This window comes from Eretmochelys imbricata, chromosome 27, assembly GCF_965152235.1.
Source record: "Eretmochelys imbricata isolate rEreImb1 chromosome 27, rEreImb1.hap1, whole genome shotgun sequence".
Classification (NCBI taxonomy): Eukaryota; Metazoa; Chordata; order Testudines; family Cheloniidae; genus Eretmochelys; species Eretmochelys imbricata.
The window spans coordinates 4,446,666-4,471,037 of NC_135598.1; the positions used below are offsets into that span (position 1 = coordinate 4,446,666).

At 46.1% G+C, this 24,372-nt stretch overlaps 1 protein-coding gene across 1 annotated transcript in view; it reads right to left on the reverse strand.

Moving 5' to 3' along the window:
- LOC144258017 (acid-sensing ion channel 2) overlaps positions 1-24,372 on the reverse strand; it is a 1,355,089-nt gene that overhangs the window by 256,275 nt on the left and 1,074,442 nt on the right. Inside the window, exon 2 of the mRNA XM_077806320.1 lies at positions 5,405-5,555. Within this exon, the coding sequence (XP_077662446.1) occupies positions 5,405-5,555 (151 nt within the window). The remainder of the gene's footprint in view (positions 1-5,404; positions 5,556-24,372) is intronic.

A 24,372-nucleotide genomic window follows, 5' to 3' on the forward strand; every position in this document is an offset into this window, starting at 1 on the left:
TGTTTCTCAGTGTTCTCATTTATTCTCCCCTCCTCTCTAGAACAAAGGGAAACCCCTCTAATTTAGTGCTGTGCTTTAGAATCGGAGAGTCTGTTGCTAAATTAGCTACCCAGACCCACCTAACTCCCTTTTCTGAAGCACATCATGCTTTCCCAGGCTCCCACCAGCTGGCTCCATAACGCAGTCTGGTCTGTCATTACTTGCTATACCTATTACCTGGCCTGGAATTACCCAGTCTTATCTTTGAGGGGATTAGAATGTCCTCTAGCAGAGCTACCTGACCTATCCCAATGGCATCATGCCAGCAAATTACAGCAATGCCTTTTCCAGTCAAAGTGCAGGCTTATCTCTCACATTAAGGTTCGCTCCAGACCGCATCAGACAATCAGTCCCAACCAGTGCCCCCTAATCAGAGTCCAGGATAAAATCCCACACCAATTGAAGGTTGTCAGTTTCTACAGTGGTTTGCCAATGACCCATTACATTCAGTCTTTGGCCAAAAATCAAGCTGATTCTGTTTCAAAACAAGGTCGAAACAAGCAAATCCCTAAGAAACCCAACACTCTATGTGACTAGATACCCCTGGCATGCAGTCTGGGACTGTGGGGGGCCAGCTGTGCACCCCTGACTCTCTCCGTCCCTTGCCCCTGCTTGTCCCTTGCCCCTGCTTGCTGGGAGCCAATCAAAAAAAAAAAAAAAAAAGAAGCAGCAACAAGTTACAACACGCTACAAGCCAGCCAAGCGACAAGCCAAAAAAATAGACAACAAGCAACTCACAAGACAATTAAGCCAAAAACAAGCCCAATTTCTGCATTTTTTTTGAGGGTTTGGCATGTCTGCTCAGTGGAGGTGCCACACACAGACCTGGCCAGCAAACTAACTTGGTTACAGTATTGTTTTTAAAAAGTGCATGATTTTTAAGCCAATCTTGTGACCTCAGGGGTGAGGGGGGGGAAAAGGAGGGGGAGGCCAGGGGCCTGACTTGTGATTTTTTCGTGGTAGGGGCTGTCCATACTGCTTCATTTCATGACAATCTGGGCATGTTCCATATGCCTATTCCTGTCAGTGGAAAATCCAGAATGAAGCAAAACTGTGTCCACTTTCTATTATGGAATAAGGAGCTCACTGTATGTGGATTTAACAGTGTGTCCCCATAATGATCTTATGGTTACAGACAAGACTGAAACCAAAGGTATGTTTTTCTGACACAAGTGACTCGTTAGCCAAGGTATTTCAGCTTCCAAAGATATTAACGGGTGTTCAGCAAAGCCCTTTTGAGACTGTCCATATGCTTCATTTTGTTTGCCAGGTCAATCACAATTAAATAATCTTTTGTTTTACAAAGCAGGCGAAGCTGTGACATGGCGTCTGGAGCCCTCAGAGCAGCGTTATCCCCAGGCAGGGACCAATATTTTCCTTCTGCGCCTTGACTACTGGCTTTGCAAAGAAAAGCTTCAAAATGCAGAAATCCAGAGGCACTGAGCCAGCAGCAGGTTCCAGCTTCCAAGTGCAAGTGCCAAATCTTTTCATGAGGCAAGAGGAGGGGAAATCGCTGCTACAGCGTCGCTAACTCCTGGCTGAGAGCGAAACGTCCAGGAGACCGCACTGAAGGATAAAGGCAGCACTGACACTCTGGAGTTTTAGGGTGGTAAAATCACAAGGCCAAATTCTGCCCTCCTGAGCCAGACCTCCTGTGGACCAACGACGTGTGGCACGAGTACTTTAGGCCCACAGCTGTCTGAACTGCAGACAAATTCTTATTTATGTGACAATCACCATCAGCCAATACCTGGGGCTCAACCAGGGACCTCGGGAGCATGTCAGCACATGCAGAAGAGACTGTAACAGACTCACATCCTTGGTGGATCGGTGAGGCCTGTCCCTAGGGCTGCCAACTTTGGTTGGATGAATTCCTGGAGATTTCATTCATTCTTTAATTCCTGGAGACTCCAGGACAATCCTGGAGGGCTGGCAACCCTGCCTGCCCCACACACGGCTCAGTAAGTTACATACCCCCAGCCCCACAGAGCCAGGAGTCACACGTGTGCATCTGAGGGTTGTAAGCTGTCTCACGGCATTCATTTGAGGAATTACTTGGACTGAGTCATGTGCTGGGGACTCTCTGAAGAGCACTGACGGGCCCGTCTGTCCTAGTCTCTGGAAGGAGATGGAGAGAACCAGATGGCAGAATGTGGAGTGGAGGGAAAGCCAGGCCTGGTGTCACGTCCTGGAAAGCAGGCCCAGCTCAGTCCTGCAGCCTCCTGACACTTGTGCTATGAGTTTGGAGAGTGCGCAGCTGGTTCTGTTGGGAAGGGGCTGGAAGATTTACATAATACAAAGGATCTGTCCCCACCGCATCTCACTGGAGCGGACAACTAGGAAAAACAGTCAAGCCTTTCTTTGTAGGGTTAGCAAGCGGCCGATTAAAGAGGCTGAGCTGCTCGGCTGAGGGCTTGTCTAGACCGACGGCACTGGTGCGGTGGCACTGCTCTGGCGGTTAGTGAAGATGCTGATGGGAGAAGCGCACCCTTTGGTTTAGGTTCTCCACCTCCGAGAGGCAGGAGCAAGGTCAGTGGGAGAAGCCCTCCTGTCGCCAGAGCGCTGTCTACACTAGGAGTTTGGTCAGTGTAACCTCATTGCCCAGGGGTGTGGATTTTCCACACCCATCAGCCACGTAGTTATACTGACAGATGTTTGTAGCATAGACCAGGGCGAAGGCTCCAGCCAGCCCCGTCTAATGGGGTAGCCAGAAGCAGCTTTTTCCCCTCCCCAGCCCCAGCAACACACATTTAGCTGCTTCTTGACCCACTTATGGACTTAGTCTCTTGGCAGAGAGAGAGACCCAGTGGGGGAGCTCGGTTGACTTAACACCGTCTCTGATGGGAGTTCCCTGCAGGAAGGACAGCAGCCTACTTAGCCCATACAGGCCCTCTCACTCTGCTTACAGGAAGCCCATCTCCATCCAGATTGCACAGCAGCTGCTCCCCCTGCCTGGTCTGGGGATGCTGAAAATTACAGATGCCTGTAGCAGCCCATCCTGGGCCAGAGCCCCCTGGGAGCCCACAGAGTCTGATACCTGAAAAGGATTTGGTTTTAGTGGGGTTTGCAGAGGTTGTGGGATTTAACTGAAGGGCGCTCGGAGGCTGTGACAGGCTGGGGGTGGCCATGGCGGGCGAGGGCAGGAGAAGGAAGGGAAGGGCAGTGACACTGGTACATACCCGGGGGGGTCAGGCCGGCTTGTGCAGCCCAGGCTGACGAATGCACCATTGCGTCCTCACCGCTATATCTAGCCAGCGAGCTAGCTCGGATACATTTACACGAGCTGCACATGACAACCTGGCTGTTGCATAGATGTACCTGTGAACAGCAGACTTGAGTCTTCAGCTTGCTGGGGCAGCGAGACAGATCCAGGCCCGGGGTCAGAAAAAAGAAGGGCAACGGGGTACGATAGCCAGTGAGATCCCTCACTTCCCCAGGAAGCCATGCCCATGTCTCTTTCACACCCTTCCCTCAGGGCACGGTTACTTCAAACACACCCAAAAGGCTGTCTCCCTGGCCAAAGCAGGCTGCCTGGGCCCAGAGCTCATTTCCTTGGCATCTCCCTCTGCCCCTCCAGAGCTGGGACTCTCCCCTTCCTTTAAAGCCAAGCAGATGGGAAGGCAGACAGCCCAAGTGCTGTGAGAGCAGCAGGGGTCAGCACACAAGCAAGGTGTCCCAGTCCTAGAAGGGTTTCTCTGGAGTTCTGAAATATTTTTTTCTCAGCTGGAAAGGGTACTGATCTCTCCACCGGCCTTGTCCACAAAACCCCGGATATTGAGGGGATGGCACTGCTGGAAACATCTCCATCTGCTGGCAAGAGGGAACTACAATACACACTTGCCCCCTTACCCTCTTCCCCACTGTCCTGCCCCCCTCACCTCCTTCCATTCACTTTTCTTTCCAGTTAACTGATCATCTCCTAACTAAGCCCCCACCCTCTCCAGCTTCCCAAAAATAAAAAACAACTATGGAACTAACATACCATCTGCTGCCACCACCACTTTGTTCACTCTGCTGGTGTCTTCTACTCCTTCCCCCATCCTGTGTCTATCTGGTCTATTTAGATCACAGGCAGGGACTGTCTACTACTATGTGTTTGCAGAGCAGCTCACACAACCCTTCCTGGTTTGCCTTTATGCACTACCATTCTACTACTAACAACAGACAACAATAATAACCCAAGCATCGGGAGCGGCAAAGACTCAAGCTTCTGGGGTTTTAAGTTCATTACTACGTTCTGCGTGTATTGAAGGTCAATGGCAAAGCTCTCCATAAGAAAAGGAAAGCTTTGCTAGATCCCACTATGCAGCGTCGATTTAACTCCAAATACATTTACATTTTAATGCCAATGTCTGGAAATCATCAACTTCTTCAATAACCTGCTGAGATCCAAGTTCAGTGTTTCCATGGGAACAGCAACAGTTAATCACCACAATTAATATTTATATCTTGGTAGTGTCCAGAGGGCCCAATCAGGCCTCATTGTATCAGGTGCTATACAAATACATAGGAAGGTGTATTTTGTTCTCTCATCCTCTCCCCAGAGGGAGAAGCATGTGGAGTTGAGTGTCTTGTTTTGGAAGACAGAGAGAGAGAGTGTGTGTGTGTGTGTTTAATATACATGTTGCTGTGGGTTTGTGTTAGAAAGACAGCTGGTCAAAAAATGTACCTTGCACTTCTAGTGGGGGAATGTGATGAGGTTTGGGATGGTCCTTAGTTCTTGGATAGTCTTAGGCTACAATCTCAGATCACCAAATTAAGGCTGAAGAGAGTGGCGCCCTAGATTTGTTTAGTAATTGAATCGCGTAGCACTGTGAGGCTTCGCCCAAGTAAGGCGGCAAATAAGTCAGTGACATGATACCCAGAATTTTTAAAAGAATGTGAGTGTGGGGACCACCTGGAGAATTCTGGGTATCCATCAGGAAGGTGACATGGATTCACAGCCAGCTCTTCCCCTTGTCAAGATGTCTAATTTAGATTCTAAAATCCCACTGTAGTCACCCTGAACTTGATGCAGAGGTCAAACACATGAGCTGACTTTGAAAGGTAGCTGTGACTACGGGGTAATGGAGCAGCTTGGAGACGACCAAGCAGGTGGGGAATGCTTCCAGGCTGGCAGCCTTGTCTTCATCAAGAACCACTTCACTCGCTTGTGTCCTTGAGTTTGAGGTGGTCAAGCTAACTTTGAAACTTGACCTGTTTTTGCAAAGGCTGCAAGTTCCCTGAAGAGCTCAAGAACTTTTAAGTTTAAGCTTAGCTCGGGAGAACCGGCTTCCCACAGAACATGTCAAAACTACTACAGCGTGTTTGCAACCAAGGCACATCCTCAGATAGAGAGAGAAAAAAAGTAAACATTGGGTCTTACCTGTTTCTCCCCATATTGGTAAATATTCATCCTGCTGTATGTCCAGCATGATCTCCAATCCATTGCCTGTCCCACCTTTGACCGTGGTAAGCAGGGGCCGCCCTTCTTCTCCTGAGTTAAACATGTAACATTTCCCATATTTTGTAAACACCTTCGAGAGAGAGAAAAGAGAAAGCTCCATGTAACACACCTCTTCCCAACCCAACCGTGGCTGCAGAGACTTGAAAAATGTAAGTGTGGCAGAGCTCCAGAGGAAACAGCTGAAACCAGATCTAATCTGGTTTAATAATTTAGTATGTTAAGTGTGTTCCTCTTTACAGGGGGAAAAAAAGGAGTAGGGTGAGAACAAACAGCGTTTTAAAGGAATGAACAAATGTTTTTGGAAATAGTTCCTCTGACTCACACCATGTCAGCGCTCTAAGAAATAGATACACTTGCAAAGCTTGAGTACATGTTGAACTATAATGTAAGTCCCGTTTCATCCAAGATGTCACAGCAGCACAGCCAGATGCTGCTGGGCTTTCACTACTGCACATTTAGAAGTGGTCCCGCTTGCCCTAAGCGCAAAAGAATACAAATGCCTGTGTTGGAACCCCGTTTACTCCAAGAGGACTCAGGTGAATCTAGGTGCCAGCTTCCCCCTTATCCTACAGCCTGTGAAATACATGCTTTCATTTAACATGCTTCTTGTTGTTTCTTTCCATCTCCCCCCCGAACCCCATGAATCAGAAATAAAAGACCTTTCAAGGCAGACACGCTACTGTTGGAGAGTGGAGAATTTGGCAGGCTAGACTAATTCTCTTTGAAAGCAAAGAGAACTGTTCTGCATACAACACTTGGCGGTCTGCACATGACAGTTGTTTCTTGGCCCTGAGCCAGCTTTCTGCTGGATTCTTACTCAACAAGGATTCATTCAAGCTAAGCCAAACATTGCACGCCTGGGACCCGTTCACACACACAGCTCCTTTGCCAATGAACATAACAGAATTAAAGCTCTGCTGTCTCAACACACTCTATATCGACACAAAGATGTAACACTTTTAATCCTATCATTTAAGGCCACAGCAATAACAAGAGGATGACTTCCTCCAGTCACAGGAAGTTTTCAAGATTTCCCCCCTCTTGGTTTAATCAGTGGTTTAGTCTACACCTCACTTATCACCCCTTTTCCATTTAGATCTTGGGGTGGAGGCAAACACTTGAACACAATGATTTGCATGCAGTTGCTTGTAATGTCAATAGAGAAATAACAGGAAGCATGGCAAGTCTGCTCCACTGTCCCTTGTGGGAAACATATTATTTGAGGTTTGCAGCATTGCCAGCCCCAAGAATCAAAAACCATGAATCAAGTCCCCAAACATCACAAGATTGGCTTAAAAATCACAAGATTAAAAACGTAATAAATATTGGGTTCTATTTGCCTTCTGGGGCTGGAATATTTAGAGGTCACGGCTTTAAGAGCTTATTTGCAGCCATGAGGGCCAAAAACACACTGTGAAAAAAAAGCCAAGATTCTTACACAGTCACAAGATTTCAGCAGTTGGGACTCTACCCTCTCCCCCTTCCCCCCACCAAATACCATAAGACTCACAACAAAATCATGAGACTTGGCAACACTGTGCCCACGCGGACTCATCTGGCTGCTGGGTTATTCTTGAAAACATTTGTAAATCCCTAAAACATCATATATTTTTAGCAGTGATGAGTATTCATCTGAACATCAGTACTGGAAAATGCAACATTTGCTACTTACTATTCAGAGTTTTCCAGTTTCAAAAGCTCCAGTCCTCCAATCAGAGAGCAGTTTACTCTTCATTCATAACAACCAATCACAGCAAACAGATCACATGAACAAACGACAAGCTAATTGTGATTCCATTTAATGATGCAGCAAATACTCACAAACAAGTGCGTTCGCTGGGATCAAATTATCACACAAGTGATTCATAAACCTAAACAAAGGCCAGATTCATCTGCTAATTTATGTCCAACAAATAATCTGATCATTTCTACATGCCCAGTGCAATTATGACCCATCACTGCAGGAACAAGTGAAAAGAGAATGCTGGGAAGGGACAAAAGAGTGTATTCCAATGGAGCTATCCAATCAGAGCAAATGGAGCACAAAAAAAATAAAGCACTTGCAAAAATGTCCTTTTAAAATTTCTTTCCTCCAAAGTGAAAATCTCTCTTTAATATGTGACCAACCGATTAAACTCTCCAGATCTAGAAGGTTAATCTGAACCAACTAGTGACTTGGTTTTTTAGGTTTATCCAGAGATGTTCTACATACAGAGGTGACATTTTCTAATTAGCATGGTTTAACTTAAAGCAAGAAGAAAACCTATATTAGTGCAAATCATAGGAAATCAGGAAGGTTTATATTAAAGGCAGCAGAATAGTCTATTTAATGAACAAGGACTGAGGTCACGTCTACACTACAGACAGTATATTGGTTACTCTTTCTTGCCACTTCCCTATTCAGGAGCAGCAAATTGTATAGCTTTCTTCCAAAACTCATAATTGTACACCTAACTGTCCTGCAAATTGGTCTCCTTAACGTCTGCTAATAACCAGTCCATGTACTAGTCTTTGACCTGACCCTTTGTCAAGGTTCCTTCTACACTCTGAACTCTAGGGTACAGATGTGGGGACCTGCATGAAAAATCCTCTAAGCTTATTCTTACCAGCTTAGGTTAAAAACTTCCCCAAGGTACAAAATTTGCCTTGTCCTTGAACCCTATGCTGCCACCACCAAGCATGTTAAATAAAGAACAGGGAAAGAGCCCATTTGGTGACATCTTCCCCTCTAAAATATCCCCCCCAAGCCCTACACCCCCTTTCCTGCGGAAGGCTTGATAAAAATCCTCACCAATTTGCATAGGTGAACACAGTCCCAAACCCTTGGATCTTAAGAACAATGAAAAAGCAATCAGGATCTTAAAATAATTTTAATTAAAGAAAAGTAAAAGAAACACCTCTGTAAAATCAGGATGGTAAATACCTTACAGGGTAATCAGATTCAAAACATAGAGAATCCCTCTAGGCAAAACCTTAAGTTACAAAAAGACACAAGAACAGGAATATACATTCCCTCCAGCGCAGCTTATTTTACCAGCCATTAAACAAAAGAAAATCTAACACATTTTCTAGCTAGATTACTTTTACTAACTTAACAGGAGTTGGAAGGCTTGCATTTCTGATCTGTTCCAGGCAAAAGCATCACACAGACAGACAAACCCTTTGTTCCCCCCCGCCTCCAGATTTGAAAGTATCTTGTCCCCTCTTTGGTCATTTTGGGGCAGGTGCCAGCAAGGTTACTTTAGCTTCTTAACCCTTTACAGGTGAAAGGGTTTTGCCTCTGGCCAGGAGGGATTTTATAGCACTGTATACAGAAAATTGGTTACCCTTCCCTTTATATTTATGACATCCTTGGTCATCTTCCATCCATAATCATTACAAAGGTCATCCTACCAATATAACTCTCAGGTCTCTGCTGGTAGCCTACCCTCTCTCAACATGTCTTCAATTAGGGCAACCCACACTGGGCCTTTCACAATTTCATCTGGTTCGCTATCACTGAGCGTCCAACCATTTGACCCCCTCAACATCTTCATTCCCGTGGTGGAGAGCATACTGATTTCTTTTTTTGTGTCTGGCCTAGTCTCTGTTCCATACATTACAATGGGTTGAGTTACAATTTTGTACACTCTACCATTTAAATTTATTGGCAATTTTTTATCACAGAAAGTGGGGTCAGCTCCCACAACATGCACCAATGGGTTTGGTACAATGCTGGGCATCACTCAGGAGGGCATCACTGTCAACAACCATTGATCTTTGGTATTTACATTCACTCCTTTAAGCTCTCTGCCTGTGATGTCCTTTATTCTGTGAGGGGGCGAGGTCATATCATCTTGTTGGTGCCCAGTTCCCTCAGCCTCTCCTCATAAGTCATGTGTTCCAGTCCCCTAATCATTTTTGTTGCCCTCCGCTAGACATTTTCCAATTTTTCCACATCCTTCCTGTAGTGTGAGGCCCAAAACTGGACACAGTACTCCAGATGAGGCCTCACCAATGTTGAATAGAGGGGAACGATCACATCCCTCGATCTGCTGGCAATACTCCTATGTATACATCCCAAAATGCCATTGGCCTTCTTGGCAACAAGGGCACACTGTTGACTCATATCCAGCTTCTCGTCCACAGTAACCCCTAGGTCCTTCTCTGCAGAACTGCTGCCTAGCCATTCGGTCCCTAGTCTGTAGCATGGCATGGGATTCTTCCGTCCTAAGTACAGGACTCTGCACTTGTCCTTGTTGACCCTCATCAGATTTCTTTTGGCCCAATCCTCTAATTTGTCTAGGGCCCTCTGTAGCCTATCCCTACCCTCCAATGTATCTACCACTCCTCCCAGTTTAGTGTCATCTGCAAACTTGCTGAGGGTGCAATCCACACCATCCTCTAGATCATTTATGAAGATATTGAACAAAATCGGCCCCAGGACCGACCCTTGGGGCACTCCACTTGATACCGGCTGACAACTAGACATGGAGCCATTGATCACTACCCATTGAGCCCGACAATCTAGCCAACTTTCTATCCACCTTATAGTCCATTCATCCAACCCATACTTCTTTAACTTGCTGGCAAGAATACTGTGGGAGACCGTGTCAAAAGCTTTGCTAAAGTCAAGGAACAACACGTCCACCGCTTTCCCCTCATCCACAGAGCCAGTTATCTTGTCATAGAAGGCAATTAGATTAGTCAGGCATGACTTTCCCTTGGTGAATCCATGCTGACTGTTCCTGATCACTTTCCTCTCCTCTAAGTGCTTCAGAATTGATTCCTTGAGGACCTGCTCCATGATTTTTCCAGGGACTGAGGTGAGGCTGACTGGCCTGTAGTTCCCAGGATCCTTCTTCTTCCCTTTTTTAAAGATGGGCACTACATTAGCCTTTTTCCAGTCATCCGGGACCTCCCCCGATCGCCATGAGTTTTCAAAGATAAACTACCTCCCTACCTCCTTATGCACCAACCAGAGAATACGATCCCACCCGCTACCTCCCTATACACCAACCAGAGAATACGATCCCGCCCACTACCTCCCTATACACCAACCAGAGAATATGACCCTGCCCCCACCTCTCTATGCACCAACCAGAGAATACAATCCCACCCCCAACCCCCCTATGCACCAACCAGAGAGTTTAACCCCACCACTTATCTCCCTGTGCATGAACCAGAGAATATGAATCTGCCCCCTTTCTAACCCCCTACTTCCTTATGCACTGCCCCCACCCCATCTCACTATGCAGCAGCCCCGCTGTCTACCACCCTGTGCATCAACCAGAGAATACAACCCCACCCATACCTCATTATGCACCAACCAGAGAATATGACCTCACCTCACTTCCCCAGAATAGGACCACACTGCCCACCTCCCTACAAGCCCATTCTGGTAATACACCCTTGCCCCCCCCCCCCACCTCCCACTAAAAATATATGCCAACTCTCTCACAGCTCCACAGGCCCTACAGAGAACACAACCCCTACCCCTGCCACCCCTGTCCTTAAAAACACACACGTCAAGTTTAAGTTCAACTCTAATGTCGCCAACAACAACTAACACAGAGGTTGGCCGTGCTGTGAGCCCTGTTAGCTGGCACAACAGTTAATGTCATCACATAGAGTGGAATAACTGCTGGATTTTGTGATGGGCTGTACCAGCTCTTTGAGGTACCCAGGGGGAACTCTCTACACTGACAGCACCGTGTCCTATGCTGAGGAAGAAACTCCACTATCCTGCTTCCATTACAGTGCTTCACGCAGGTCCAGCAGAGCCTGGAGAAGTGAGGCTTGTTTGGCAACTGGGCTATACAACCTGCAGACCTTGCCTGAGTATGGCTTGGGCTGGGAAGCCCTGAGACTGGCCAGGTAGGTCTAAAACAGGGGTGGGGAACCTTTTTTCTATCATGGGCCACTGACCCACAGAAAAAATCAGTCACGGGCCACACAGCCCCGTAGGGGGCGCAGAGGCTCAGGCCTTCCCCTAGGCTCTGGGATGGGGCCAGAAATGAGGGGTTCAGGGTGAAGGAGGGGGCTCTGGGCTGGGTCAGGGGGTTGGGGTGTGGGAGGTGGTGAGGGGTCTGGCTGGGGGTGTGGGATCTGGGGTGATGCTCAGGCAGGAGGTTAGGGTGCAAGAGGGGGATCCGGTCTGGGCAGGGGGTTGGGGTGCGGAAGGAGGTTTGTGGTGTGGGCTCTGGGAGGGAGTTTGGGTGCAGGATGGGGCTCAGGGCTGGGGCAGGGGGTTGAGATGCGGGTGGGGGTGCAGTGTCTGGGAGGGAGTTAGGGTGTAGGAGGGGGTTCCAATCTGGGGCAGGAGGTTCAGGGTGTGGGCTCTAGTCGGGCGGCGCTTATCTCAGGCAGCTCCTGGTCAGTGGCACGGTAGGGCTAAGGCCCTGCCTGCCCTGGCTCCGCGCTGCTCCCAGAAGCAGCTGCCATGTCCTGCTCCTAGGAGGGGCCAGGGGATTCTGCACGGCGCGCACTGCCCACACCCATAGGCGCCATCCTCGCAGCTCCCATTAGCTGTGGTTCCCAGCCAATGGGAACTATGGAGCCAGCATTGGGGGTGGGGGCAGCGAGTGGAGCTTCCCTGATCACCCTTGCTCCTAGGGGCCACAGGGACATGATGGTGGCTTCCGGGAGCTGCACAGAGCCAACTGGACTTTTAACAGCCTGGCAACCCCAACTTCCCCCTGCAGCGGGGCGAGCTGCGTGTTTGCGGCTCCAGCCCCATTGCGGGGTAGCTGAGGCTCAAAGCTTCTGGCCCGCAGAGAGGAGACTTACCGTGGGCCGGATTAAATGAAGCAGTGGGCCGCATCTGGCCCTCAGGTTCCCCACCCCGGTCTAAAATAAAGACTCATGGGCCAGTCTGAGACTGTGGAATAACTCCCACAGACGCTAAGGACCATCCCAGACTTCCCCACCCTCCTCTCCAAGTGTGCAGGGCACTTCTTCCAACCGCCTTCACCAACAGACACACAGAGCAGCATGGGCATAGAGTAAAATTCTGCCAAAACAAAATATAGCACTGCACAGACAATTCTTCCCCGGGTAGAGGCTGGGGGAGAGAATGGACCATACGTGACTGAGGTCAGTCATGTTGCTTACTGCAGGACTGGAAGGCATTCAGATACTACAGCCGTGAGGGCAGCACAGGAACCTGAACAGAACACGGGGCTTGAGTCTCTATCCACAACCTTAACTGGTGAGGCCATCACTTCCCTACAAACTGTCCAAGAAGCGATCAATCTTTATTTATAATAGCAGTTAAAGAACCATTGCCAAATCTAGGCACACTAAAATCTATATACCCTCGAGTAACTACACATGGAACAGAGCTGCAGTCTTCCTGCATTTCCTGTCTGTCTTCTGAATGATGGTTTGGAGGATAGTTTTCAGTGGAATCTTTCCTTTTCATACTGGGTTCCTTACACTCTGACATTATGCTGAGCAATGGTCAGAGTACACGGAACCCTAAAGGAGATGATTTAATCTGAGTTTGTTTGAAGGGGATTTTTCGGAGAAAGGGGGTATGTTTTTGCTAACATCTTTCTGAGTGTGGCAGTGGTACTTTTAACTTTAAACAAACAAACAAACAAACAAAACAAACAAACAAACAAAACAAACAAAACAAACAAAACAAACGAGTGCAGACCAGGAAAACGACAAACACGTACCCTGAAAGACATCTATAAAATGCCAGATTTTTCAGTGATGGATCACTTCTGACAGCTCATCTGAAAATCCATGTTAAAGTCCAAAGACAAACATGCTCTAAATTTGTGAAATGGTATTTAAGTAACACAATGACCCTTCTTACTTAGTGCCTAGAGGAAAAAAATGTGTGTTCAGTGAAATTAAAATGCAGGTTATAGATGTCTCCAAGATGCTGCAATTTATGACTCAAAACGCAATTATTTCTAGTGCCTAGAGAGAAAGATATAGATCCTGCTGAATGGCAAACCAAACCAATATTCCAAACCAGCTTCATATTCAAGACATGATTAAACCCGATCAGAATAATAGAATAAAAGGTACTTTACTGTTTATAACAAGTCTATATGGGACAGAGATGTTGCCTGACAATCAATTATGGTTTTAGTATATAGAAAAATTATAGAAAAAGCAGAAGTCTGTAAATTACTTTTTAAAACCCATACAAAAAATGTGGAAGGGAGTCCACCTAGAAGACAAAATGTTATCATAGAATCATAGTCTTTAAGGTCAGAAGGGACCATTATGATTGTCTAGTCTGACCTCCTGCACAACGCAAGCCACAGAATCTCACCCACCAACTCCTGTAACAAACCCCTAACTTATGTCTGAGCTACTGAAGTCCTCAAATCATGGTTTAATGACTTCAAGGTGCAGAGAATCCTCCAGCAAGTGACCCGGGCCCCATGCTGTAGAGGAAGGCAAAAAACCCCCAGGGCCTCTGCCAATCTGCCCTGGAGGGAAATTCCTTCCCGACCCCAAATATGGTGATCAGCTAAACCCTGAGCATGTGGGCAAGACTTACCAGCCAGACACCCAGGAAAGAATTATCTGTAGTAACTCAGATCCCACCCCATCTAACATCCCAAAACAGGCCATTGGGCATATCTACCGCTAGTAGTAGAAGATCAATTAATTGCCAAAATTAGGCTATCCCATCATATCATCTCCTCCATAAACTTATGAAGCTTTGTCTTAAAGCCAGATATGTCTTTTGACCCCACTGCTTCCCTTGGAAGGCTGTTCCAGAACTTCACTCCTCTAATGGTTAGAAACCTTGGTCTAATTTCAAGTCTAAACTTCCTGATGGCCACTTTATATCCATTTGTTCTTGTGTCCACATTGGTACTGAGTTTAAATAATTCTTCTCCCTCCATGGTATTTATCCCCCTGATATATTTATAGAGAGCAATCAGATTTCCTCTCAGCCTTCTTTTAGTTAGGCTAAACAAGCCAAGCTCCTTGAGTCTCCTTTCATAAGACAGATTTTCCATTCCTCGGATCATCCTAGTAGTCCTTCTCTGTACCTGTTCCAGTTTGAATTCATCCTTCTTAAACATGGGAGATCAGAACTGCACACAGTATTCCAGGTGAGGTCTCACCAGTGCCTTGTATAACAGTGCTAACACCTCCTTATCTCTACTGGAAATACCTCACCTGGTGCATCCCAAGACCGCATTAGCTTATTTTCACGGCCATATCACATTGGCGGCTCAGTTATCCTGTGATCAACCAATACTCCAAGGTCCTTCTCCTCCTCTGTTAATTCCAAGTAATGTGTCCCCAGTTTATAACAGAAATTCTTGTTATTAATCCCTAAATGCATGATCTTGCACTTCTCACTATTAAATTTCATCCTATTACTATTACTCCAGTTTACAAGGTCATCCAGCTCTTCCTGTAATGATATCCCGGTCCTTCTCTGTATTGGCAATACCTCCCAGCTTTGTGTCATCTGCAAACTTTATTAGCACATTCCTTCCTTTTTGTGCCAAGTTCAGTAATAAAAAGATTAAATAAGATTGGTCCCAAAACCGATCCCTGAGGAACTCCACTAGTAACCTCCTTCCAGTCTGACAGTTCAACTTTTAGTGTGACCCGCTGTAGTCTCCCCTTTAAACCAGTTCCTTATCCACCTTTCAATTTTCACATTGATCCCCATCTTTTCCAATTTAGCTAATAATTCTCTATGTGGAACCGTATCAAATGCCTTACTGAAATTGAGGTAAATTAGATCCACTGCATTTCCTTTGTCTAAAAAATCTGTTACCTTCTCAAAGAAGGAGATCAGGTTGGTTTGGCATGATCTACCATTTGTAAAACCATGTTGTATTTTGTCCCATTTACCATTGACCTCAATGTCCTTAAACTACTTTCTCCTTCAAAAATTTTTTCCAAGACCTTGCATATTACAGATGTCAAACTAACAGGCCTGTAGTTACCCGGATCACGTTTTTTTACCTCTTTTAAAAATAGGAACTATATTAGCAATTCTCCAGTCATACGGTACAACCCCTGAGTTTATAGATTGACTAAAAATTCTTGCTAATGGGCTTGCAATTTCATGTTCCAGTGCCTTTAATATTCTTGGTTAAAGATTATCCAGGCCCCCCAATTTAGTCTCATTAAGCTGTTCAAGATTGGCTTCTACCTCGGATGTGGTAATATCTACCTCCATATCCTCATTCCCATTTGTCGTCCTACCATTATCCCTAAGCTCCTCATTAGCCTCGTTAAAGACTGAGACAAAGTATTTGTTTAGATATTGGGCCATGCCTAAATTATCCTTAACCTCCATCCGTCCTCGGTGTTTAGCGGTCCCATTTCTTCTTTCTTTGTTTTCTTCTTATTTATATGGCTATAGAACCTTTTACTATTGCTTTTAATTCCCTTTGCAAGGTCCAACTCTACATGGCTTTTGGCCTTTCTCACTTTATCCCTACATGTTCTGACCTCAGTAAGGTAGCTTTCCTTACTAATCCTTCCCATCTTCCACTCCTTGTAGGCTTTCTGCTTTTTTTTAATCACCTCTCCGAGATAGGTTTCAGAGTAGCAGCCGTGTTAGTCTGTATCTGCAAAAAGAAAAGGAGGACTTGTGGCACCTTAGAGACGAACACATTTATTTGAGCATAAGCTTTCGTGAGCTACAGCTCACTTCATCGGATGCATTCTGAGATACTTCCTCATCCAGCTTGGTCTACAACACCTGCCTATGAATTTTTTCCCCTTTCTTGGGATGCAGGCTTCTGATAGTTACTGCAACTTTGACTAAGTAATTCCAGGCCTCCTTCACCTTTAGATCCACAAGTTTGTCAGTCCAATCCACTTCCCTAACTAATTTCCTTAATTTTTTAAAGTTAGCATTTTTGACATCAAAAACCCGAGTCACAGATCTATTTTTGTTTATCCTTCCATTTAGTTTGAACTGAATTAGCTCATGATCGCTCAAACTGAGGTTTTCCCCTACCATCATTTCTTCTATGAGGTGCTCACTGCTCACCAAAACCAAAACTAAAACGGCATCCTTTCTTGTCGGCCCAGCAACTATTTGGTGAAGGAATCCATCAGCTATCGCATCCAGGAAAATCTGAGCCCTATTATTATTACTAGCGCTTGTCCTCCAGTCTATATCTGGGAAGTTAAAGTCTCCCATGGTCACACAATTCCCATTAGTATTTACTTCTTTAAAAACATTAAAGAGGTCTCTATCCATATCCACATCGGATCCTGGCAATCTATAGCACACCCCAAGCACTATCCCAGGAGAGGAGCTAGTAGTTTTCTCCCCCAATTTGATTTTTGCCCAGACGGATTCTGTCTTATCCATTCCGTCACTTCTTATTTCTTTACAGTCTACCTCATCACTGATCTACAATGCTACTCCTCCACCTTTGCCTTTATTCCTGTCTTTCCTAAACAGCACATACCCTTCAATACCTGTTCCTAGAGAAGGGCATGACGACTATTCCACCATGTTTCTGTTATCCCTATAATATCTGGTTTCACTTCCTGCACCAGTAGCTCTAGTTCCTCCATTTTATTACCTAGGTTCCTCACATTAGTGTACAAACATCTTAATTTTTGCAGTTTGGCTTCACTCACATTCTTTACCCAATTGGCAACAGACATTCTACCACCAATATTACCTATTAGATTGGTATGTATACTGCCCTTCTGCCTTATGTCCATTCTCCTACCCACGGCTGTATCCTTTCTTACTTCGTTTTCTTCCCTCTCAAAGAGAATAACTGGTGTGGAGATTACCTGGACATCTCCCACCCATCTCTCCTGAATTCGTAGTTTAAAGCTCTCTTGATCAGTTGTGCCATCCTCCATCCTAGAAGTCTATTTCCCTCCTTACTCAGGTGAAGTCCATCCCGAGAGAACAGTCCTCTGTCTATGAATGCTTCCCAGTGGCCATACATCCCAAAGCCCTCCTTATAGCACCACTGCTTGAGCCATCTGTTGATAGTCATAATCTTGTCACACCTTTGTTGCCCTTCTCTAGGAACAGGCAGAATCCCTCTGAAGATCACCTGAGCCTCGATTTCCTTTAGCGTCTTCCCCAGCCTGGCATAGTCTCCCTTGATACGTTCCAGCGAGAATCTAGTTGTATCATTTGTTCCCACATGAAGGATAATCAGTGGATTCTTTCCTGCTCCCTTTAGGATCTTCTCCAGCCTCAGGTCCACATCCCGTATCTTAGTACCCGGCAGACAGCACACCCTTCTGTTCTCTGGATCAGCTCTTGTTACAGGCCTGTCTATTCTTCTCAGTCAGGAATCCCCAGTCACGTAGACCTGCCTTTTCCTGGCGATGGTGCAATTCTCCAGTATATCCCCGTTTCCTCTGGCTGCAAGTCTTCTCAATTCCTATTGTCCCTTGCAATCCTCTGCAACCCATCCCGTATCCTCCTGGGGCTCATATTTGGTGTTATCTCCATTGACTCTTGCCCTCTTCCAATAGGACTATCTGCTCTTCTTTTTCCTTGCCCTCTCACCTTCAGTGACCACCTGCTGAGCCCCTTCTTCATTTTCCAACTCCCAAAACCGTTCCTGAGCTCTATTTCTCCTTCACTGCCCTGTCTTTTCCTCTGCCTGGTTCTCTTAGTCACATGCTTCCACTGTCCACTTTCCTCACCCAGCAGTATCCCCTCAGAGTTCTTCGGTCCTGCTTCCATCTGCAAGTCTGAGCTTTTTCCTTCAGCCTCCTCATGTCTTTGCTCCATCATCTGCTCGAACCCCCTTCTAAACTCAACCAGAGTCTCCATCTGCATCTCCAATCCTAGGATCTTCTCTTCCATCAGCTCTGTCATAAATATAAAGGAAAGGGTAAACCCCTTTAAAATCCCTCCTGGCCAGAGGAAAAATCCTCTCACCTGTAAAGGGTTAAGAAGCTAAAGGTAACCTCACTGGCACCTGACCAAAATGACCAATGAGGAGACAAGATACTTTCAAAAGCTGGGAGGAGGGAGAGAAACAAAGGGTCGGTGTCTGTCTGTACGCTGCTTTTGCCGAGGATAGACCAGGAATGGAGTCTTAGAACTTCAGTAAGTAATCTAGCTAGGTATGTGTAATAATCATAGATTAGGATTTCTTTAAATGGCTGAGAAAAGAACTGTGCTGAATAGAATGATTATTCCTGTCTGTGTGTCCTTTTTGTAACTTAAGGTTTTGCCTAGAGGGATTCTCTATGTTTTAAATCTAATTACCCTGTAATGTATCTACCATCCTGATTTTACAGAGGTGATTTCTTTACTTCTATTAAAAGTCTTCTTGTAAGAAAACTGAATGCTTTTTCATTGTTCTCAGATCCAAGGGTTTGGGTCTGTGGTCACCTATGCAAATTGGTGAGGAGTTTTACCAAACCTTCCCCAGGAAGTGGGGTGCAAGGGTTGGGAGGATTTTGGGGGGGAAAGACGTGTCCAAACTACGTTTCCCAGTAAACCCAGTTAGAGTTTGGTGGTGGCAGTGGATATTCCAAGGACAAAGGATAAAGTTAATTTGTACCTTGGGGAAGTTTTAACCTAAGCTGGTGAAAGTAAGCTTAGGAGGTTTTCATGCAGGTCCCCACATCTGTACCCTAGAGTTCAGAGTGTGTGTGTGTGGGGGGGGAACCTTGACAAGCTGTATCAGGCGGCACTTCATGCAGATGAAATTATTTTCAGGTACCCCCTCCAGGATCATGTACATGCCAGAGCTTCTTCATCCAGTCATCTTCATTGTGTCTTCCACTACTTGGGTCACTACCACTGCTGCCTCTGTGTCTGTCATAGCCTTCTCACCTAAGTCCTGTTAGTCTGGGAAACATAAACCAAACCAAACCACTCACATCTGCTGAGCCTCGATTTCCTTTAGCATGAACAACAAGCACGAAAACACTACCAGAACACCGTACACCCCCTTCACTAGCCTGTCTGTTCCTTTGCCTAGCTCTTAATCTTCCCCCCAAACTCCTCTTTCAAACTCTCCTGTTTACAGCTCTGTTTGCTGGCTTCTGGCTTTATCTGATGGATAAAGATATTATCCATTTAAAAGAGGGTGAATTAGCATGTCTACCAACCATCTTCCCCAGGAGGCAGGGATCCAAAGACTGGCAGACATCTATTGTACTAGCTACTTTCCAAAGGAGGTTTTGGGGGTAAGACTGGAGACAGGAAAATGTTGGAACCTTTCAGAACTCTAGAGGAGGGGATGTTAGCAGAATGATGGATAGATAAACACTGCGTGGGGAACTGAGATCAGTTAGTTTCCTCCAGATGATATGATAACGACCTCTAGCACTGTGGAGATGAGCTGGCTGAAAGGCCTGAAAGACCTGCTGGGTGGGTGATGAAAAGGAGAAAGATCTCTACCAGCCGGGGTGATGCTATCTTGTGTTGGCATGGCAAAAGAAGTCAGGCAATGGATTGATTTCACAAGATGTAAGATTGTCTTTCCTCTCTAACTAATCTAAAGATGCCTGATCTGTACAAGATGTCCGATGAGGTATCTTGTGCTAAACTGTTTATTTTTATTTTAATATGAGTTTTTTCTCACTTTTTAAATAAATCTTTTTAAACTCAATTATTTGATTTCTGGATTGTTGGTCGAGTGATTTCCCGCAGACGGGCCCAAAACTGTCGGCCTCTATGAAGAGGTGGTGAAGGGTAAGCAGAGGCTGGTCGAAAATTTCCCATCAACGCTGTTTTTTGAAGGAAAATTGGTTTTCACCAAAACTTTTTCTTTTTTTTTTTGCTAAAACTGCCTGCTCCCACAGATTATTTTGTAAAAAGCAAAGCATCTCAAAACTGAAATATTTCTATTTGGATATCTCACCGTGGTGCCCCATGGGAGCTGTAGTTCAGTTTCCTCATGTGTCTGTTCTCCTCTATGGGCTAGGCTCCCCACCTGGACTACATGTCCCATGATGCATAATAGCTAGGTACTCCCATGATGCAACTACATCCGCCCACCATGAGTGGAGACCATAGTGTATCATGGGAGATGTAGTCTGACGAGGGAGTCTGGCCTATAAAGGAGATTGGAACATTAGGCACTGGAACTATAACTCCTATGAGGCACCTGGGAAGAATTTCCAAATCAAAATATTTTGGCTCAATCTTTTGCCAATTTTTTCAGTAGGAAATTTTGATGGAAACTATTTTTTGGTTTGGTTTTGTGGAAATTTTCCATGACAAAAAAAAAAAATCTCATTTTCTGACCAGTTCCAATAAAGAGTTTATGGAATCTCAACCCCCTTTCAACATCTTAGTCAAAGGGACATAGACAGAGGTTTCTCTGCCATTAAGGCATGTTCAGAAGCTGAAGGAGCCAAAGGAGGAATCCAGAACTGATGGGGGATGAGTGACAATCTATATGACATCATGGATAAGGAAGAAGAGAAGTTCAGCAAGAAATAGGGCTGTGTTTCTGCACTGTTGATAGTAGCAGAAATCACAGCTCAACATGTTCTCATGGCTCCAAGACCTTTCCATAAGTATCCACAGAGCAGATGGTAGCATTGAGGCTTTTCGTTATTTCAGTCAAAGTGCTAGGAAAGGCACAGTCCACTTAGCGCTATACAAACATCACAAGACTATGGGATCCATTTGTTCACACAGTCTAGCAGGAGATGATGGTGCATTACTTAAAACAAAACAGCAGCTATGAACAGCAAATCCCAGCTGATACCGACAATAAACAGGTTTATGAATTCTTAAATGGCAGAGAGGAGCATTTCTTGTGACAGCATGGTGTGCAATCTCTCAAGGCTTACAGATCACTATACAGGCACCAAGGTGGCATATAGGACCAGAGCATCCCTTGATTTTAGAGCGCAAGGGAGAAACAAAACAAAAACCTACCAATGTGACATATGCCATCATGTGCCAGCAATGCCCCTCTGCCATGTACACTGGCCAAACTGGACAGTCTCTATGCAAAAACATAAATGGACACAAATCTGACATAAGGAATTATAAACATTCAAAAACCAGTCAGCGAACACTTCAATCTCCCTGGTCACTCAATAACAGACCTAAAAGTGGCAATTCTTCAACAACAAAAATTCAAAAACAAACTCCAATGTGAAAGTGCAGAACTGGAATTAATTTGCAAACTGGACACCATCAAATTAGGCCTGAATAAAGACTGGGAGTGGTGGGGTCATTACAAAACCTAATTTCCACCGTACTAATTTCTCCCTACTGTTACTCACACCTTCTTGTCAACTGTTTGAAATGGGCCACTCTCATTACCACTTCAAAAGTAATTTTTCCTCCTGGTACCCCCATTGAATTGTCTCCTTAGACTGACCTACTACTTGGTAAGGCAACTCCCATCTTTTCATGTACTCTGTATATATACCTGCTACTGTATTTTCCACTCCATGCATCTGATGAAGTGGGTTTTAGCCCATGAAAGCTTATGCCCAAATAAATTTGTTAGTCTCTAAGGTGCCACAAGGACTCCTCGTTGTTTCTGTAAAATCACTAAGGACTTTACTGTTGGTTTTACATGGAAGGGTGCTGCAGTGGTGGGCAGCAGTATAAATTCCTAAGGGTTCATTGACACTGTGAGAGTAGACCTGCAGCATGGCCAGGGCTGGCTTCTGGCTCGGGCTGCCGGGCTATACAATGGGAGTGTAGACACTCAGCCAGAGACCCCACAATGTGGGAGGATGTCTGTGCCCGGTCTGAGCCCAAATACATATGCTGCTATTTTTAGCCCCACGCCCTGGCTCTGAGACTTGGTGCCGCAGGTGTTTTATCACATTGTAGACATGCCTCAAGATAGACAACCTGGTGTAGAACACTGGTGTAAATTTGGCCCACGGGCATGGAAAGGGAGCAGCAGAGCCAAACAAGCATCTTCCCCCAAGCCTGCGGACACCTCTGCAGGCACACAATGTATGTTCAGGCGGTCACACTTCTGGAGGAGGCGGGATGGTTCCAAGGGCAAGCTGCTTTGTGCAGCATCAACCTACGGCAAACTCGGAGTGACACCCACATGTTCAGCAACCCCTCCCACTCTGCACCACCATGCATGGGAAGGGGACATGGCCCAGGTCAAAGAGATCAGCTAGTGGCAGTGGCATGGCGTCTCAGCGAGCCACGCTACACAGCAGTGTTGCAGACAGGGGTGAAAGTAAAATGCAGCTCTTACCGGTACAGGACAGCTCTGGCCTCCCCGGAAGGGGCGGGGCCTTGGTTGGAAGGGGCAGGGCTGGGGGATCAGTGTCCCCCAGCCAGTCCATCTGCGCTCCCTGGCTCGTGCCGCCCGGGGTTCCAGCAGTGATTTATAGGGCCCAGGGTTCCAGCTGGTGCTGCCACAGTAGCGGCCAGAGCCCCAATCCCTTTCAAATTGCGGCCCCAGAGCAGCTACTTCTTTCCCCCTCCCCCACCGTTGGCAGCTGGGGGGCAAAACGGGCAGGATGTTAAAGCACTGCCACGGCAGCACTTTAACGTCACTGCCCCTTCTGCAACCCCCATCGGCAGCCCTGCCAGGTCGTCGCTGCCCCTTTTGTGCCTCCCCATTAGCGGCCCTGCTGGGAGGGACCCGGCAGGGCTGCTGATGGAGGGGCGCATCAGGGGCAGAGACTTTAAAGTCAGTGGTACAGGCAGGTACTGGCAGCTACCTTTTACCGGTACGCTGTACCAGTCCCTACCCCCTTACTTTCACCTCTGATTGTAGAGCAGCACAGAGGCTCTGGCTCTCAGCGGTGTCCCTGGCAGGCAAATCCTGCAGACCCCAAGACATACCACTCACCCCACCCCCTCCGTGGGCCTGGTTGCAGAGAGGTGGTAGGATTAACCTTAATTTTCCACAATCATTCATGGGGAGAGGATGGCACAGCAAACTCTGGGCCACTTAGTTCAAAAGGCCACAGAACTGCCAGTTAAACTCTGGCCTAAATATTCAAAAGATTTTGGGTGTCCATCCTGAAAGACAATAATGCAATATTACATACCCAGCCTCGTTCAGGACAAAAAGCATGGACGGAGTGCTAGGCACTGCAGTTGGGAAATCTTAATATACACTGCCTAGGAACGATGCACACAAATGAAATACCTTGAAATCTTTTTTTCCCCAACAAATGTGGCTATTGATTTCCCTTTGATCTTTGTTTTATGCTAAACCTGGAGTCCGGGTTTCTCTGCCAAGGAATCTCTGCCATGCAAAATGTTTTCCATCTTTTGGAATGTCAGGTTTAATCTGGGGGTGGCAGAAGCGATGAAACTGGAGTTCTGGGTAACAGAACTGTAAAGTTGTCAGAGATGCGTTTACAGGCGAGGTTTTACTTTTGGCCTCCACAGCTGAATTATCCCATTGGGGCATGTCAAGCAACTCTGGCAGGCAAGACTGAGAGATGTTTCGTCAGAATCTATTCTATGCGTGCACACCCCCCTTTGAGCACAGATGCCATATGACTATTTTGGAAGCACAGGGATGTCATCTCAGGCTTTATACGAGTACGCTGTGCTTAAATAAGAACTCATCGAGGTCTCAGATAATGCCTGAGGCTAAGACAGACTTATGTTGCAATTAATATTGTTCTTCCTATAAACTAGAAATGCAGAGGGTCCCATCTGCACATTAATCAAACGCTCCAGTCAAGCAGCTATATAATATATAGTACTGCTAATACAAACACCTCACTTCATTCAGGTTTCCTTGGAGCTGGACAAGACTGGATATTGTGGTGTATTGAAAAACATGTTAAAATTATATGCGATCACTTAAAATTCTCAGAGGGTTTTCTGGTTCTACTTGCAGACTAGAAGGCTCTGTAGGGAAGAATGCAATCTGGATCTAACAGCACTCAGTTTACAAAGAGCCAGGCTAGAAAAAGGTGGAGTTGAGTAGTGCCTTCTGCCTTAGAGAGCAGCCTGCTTTGTCTCTCCCTGTTTTTGATTCTAGTGTGTTAAG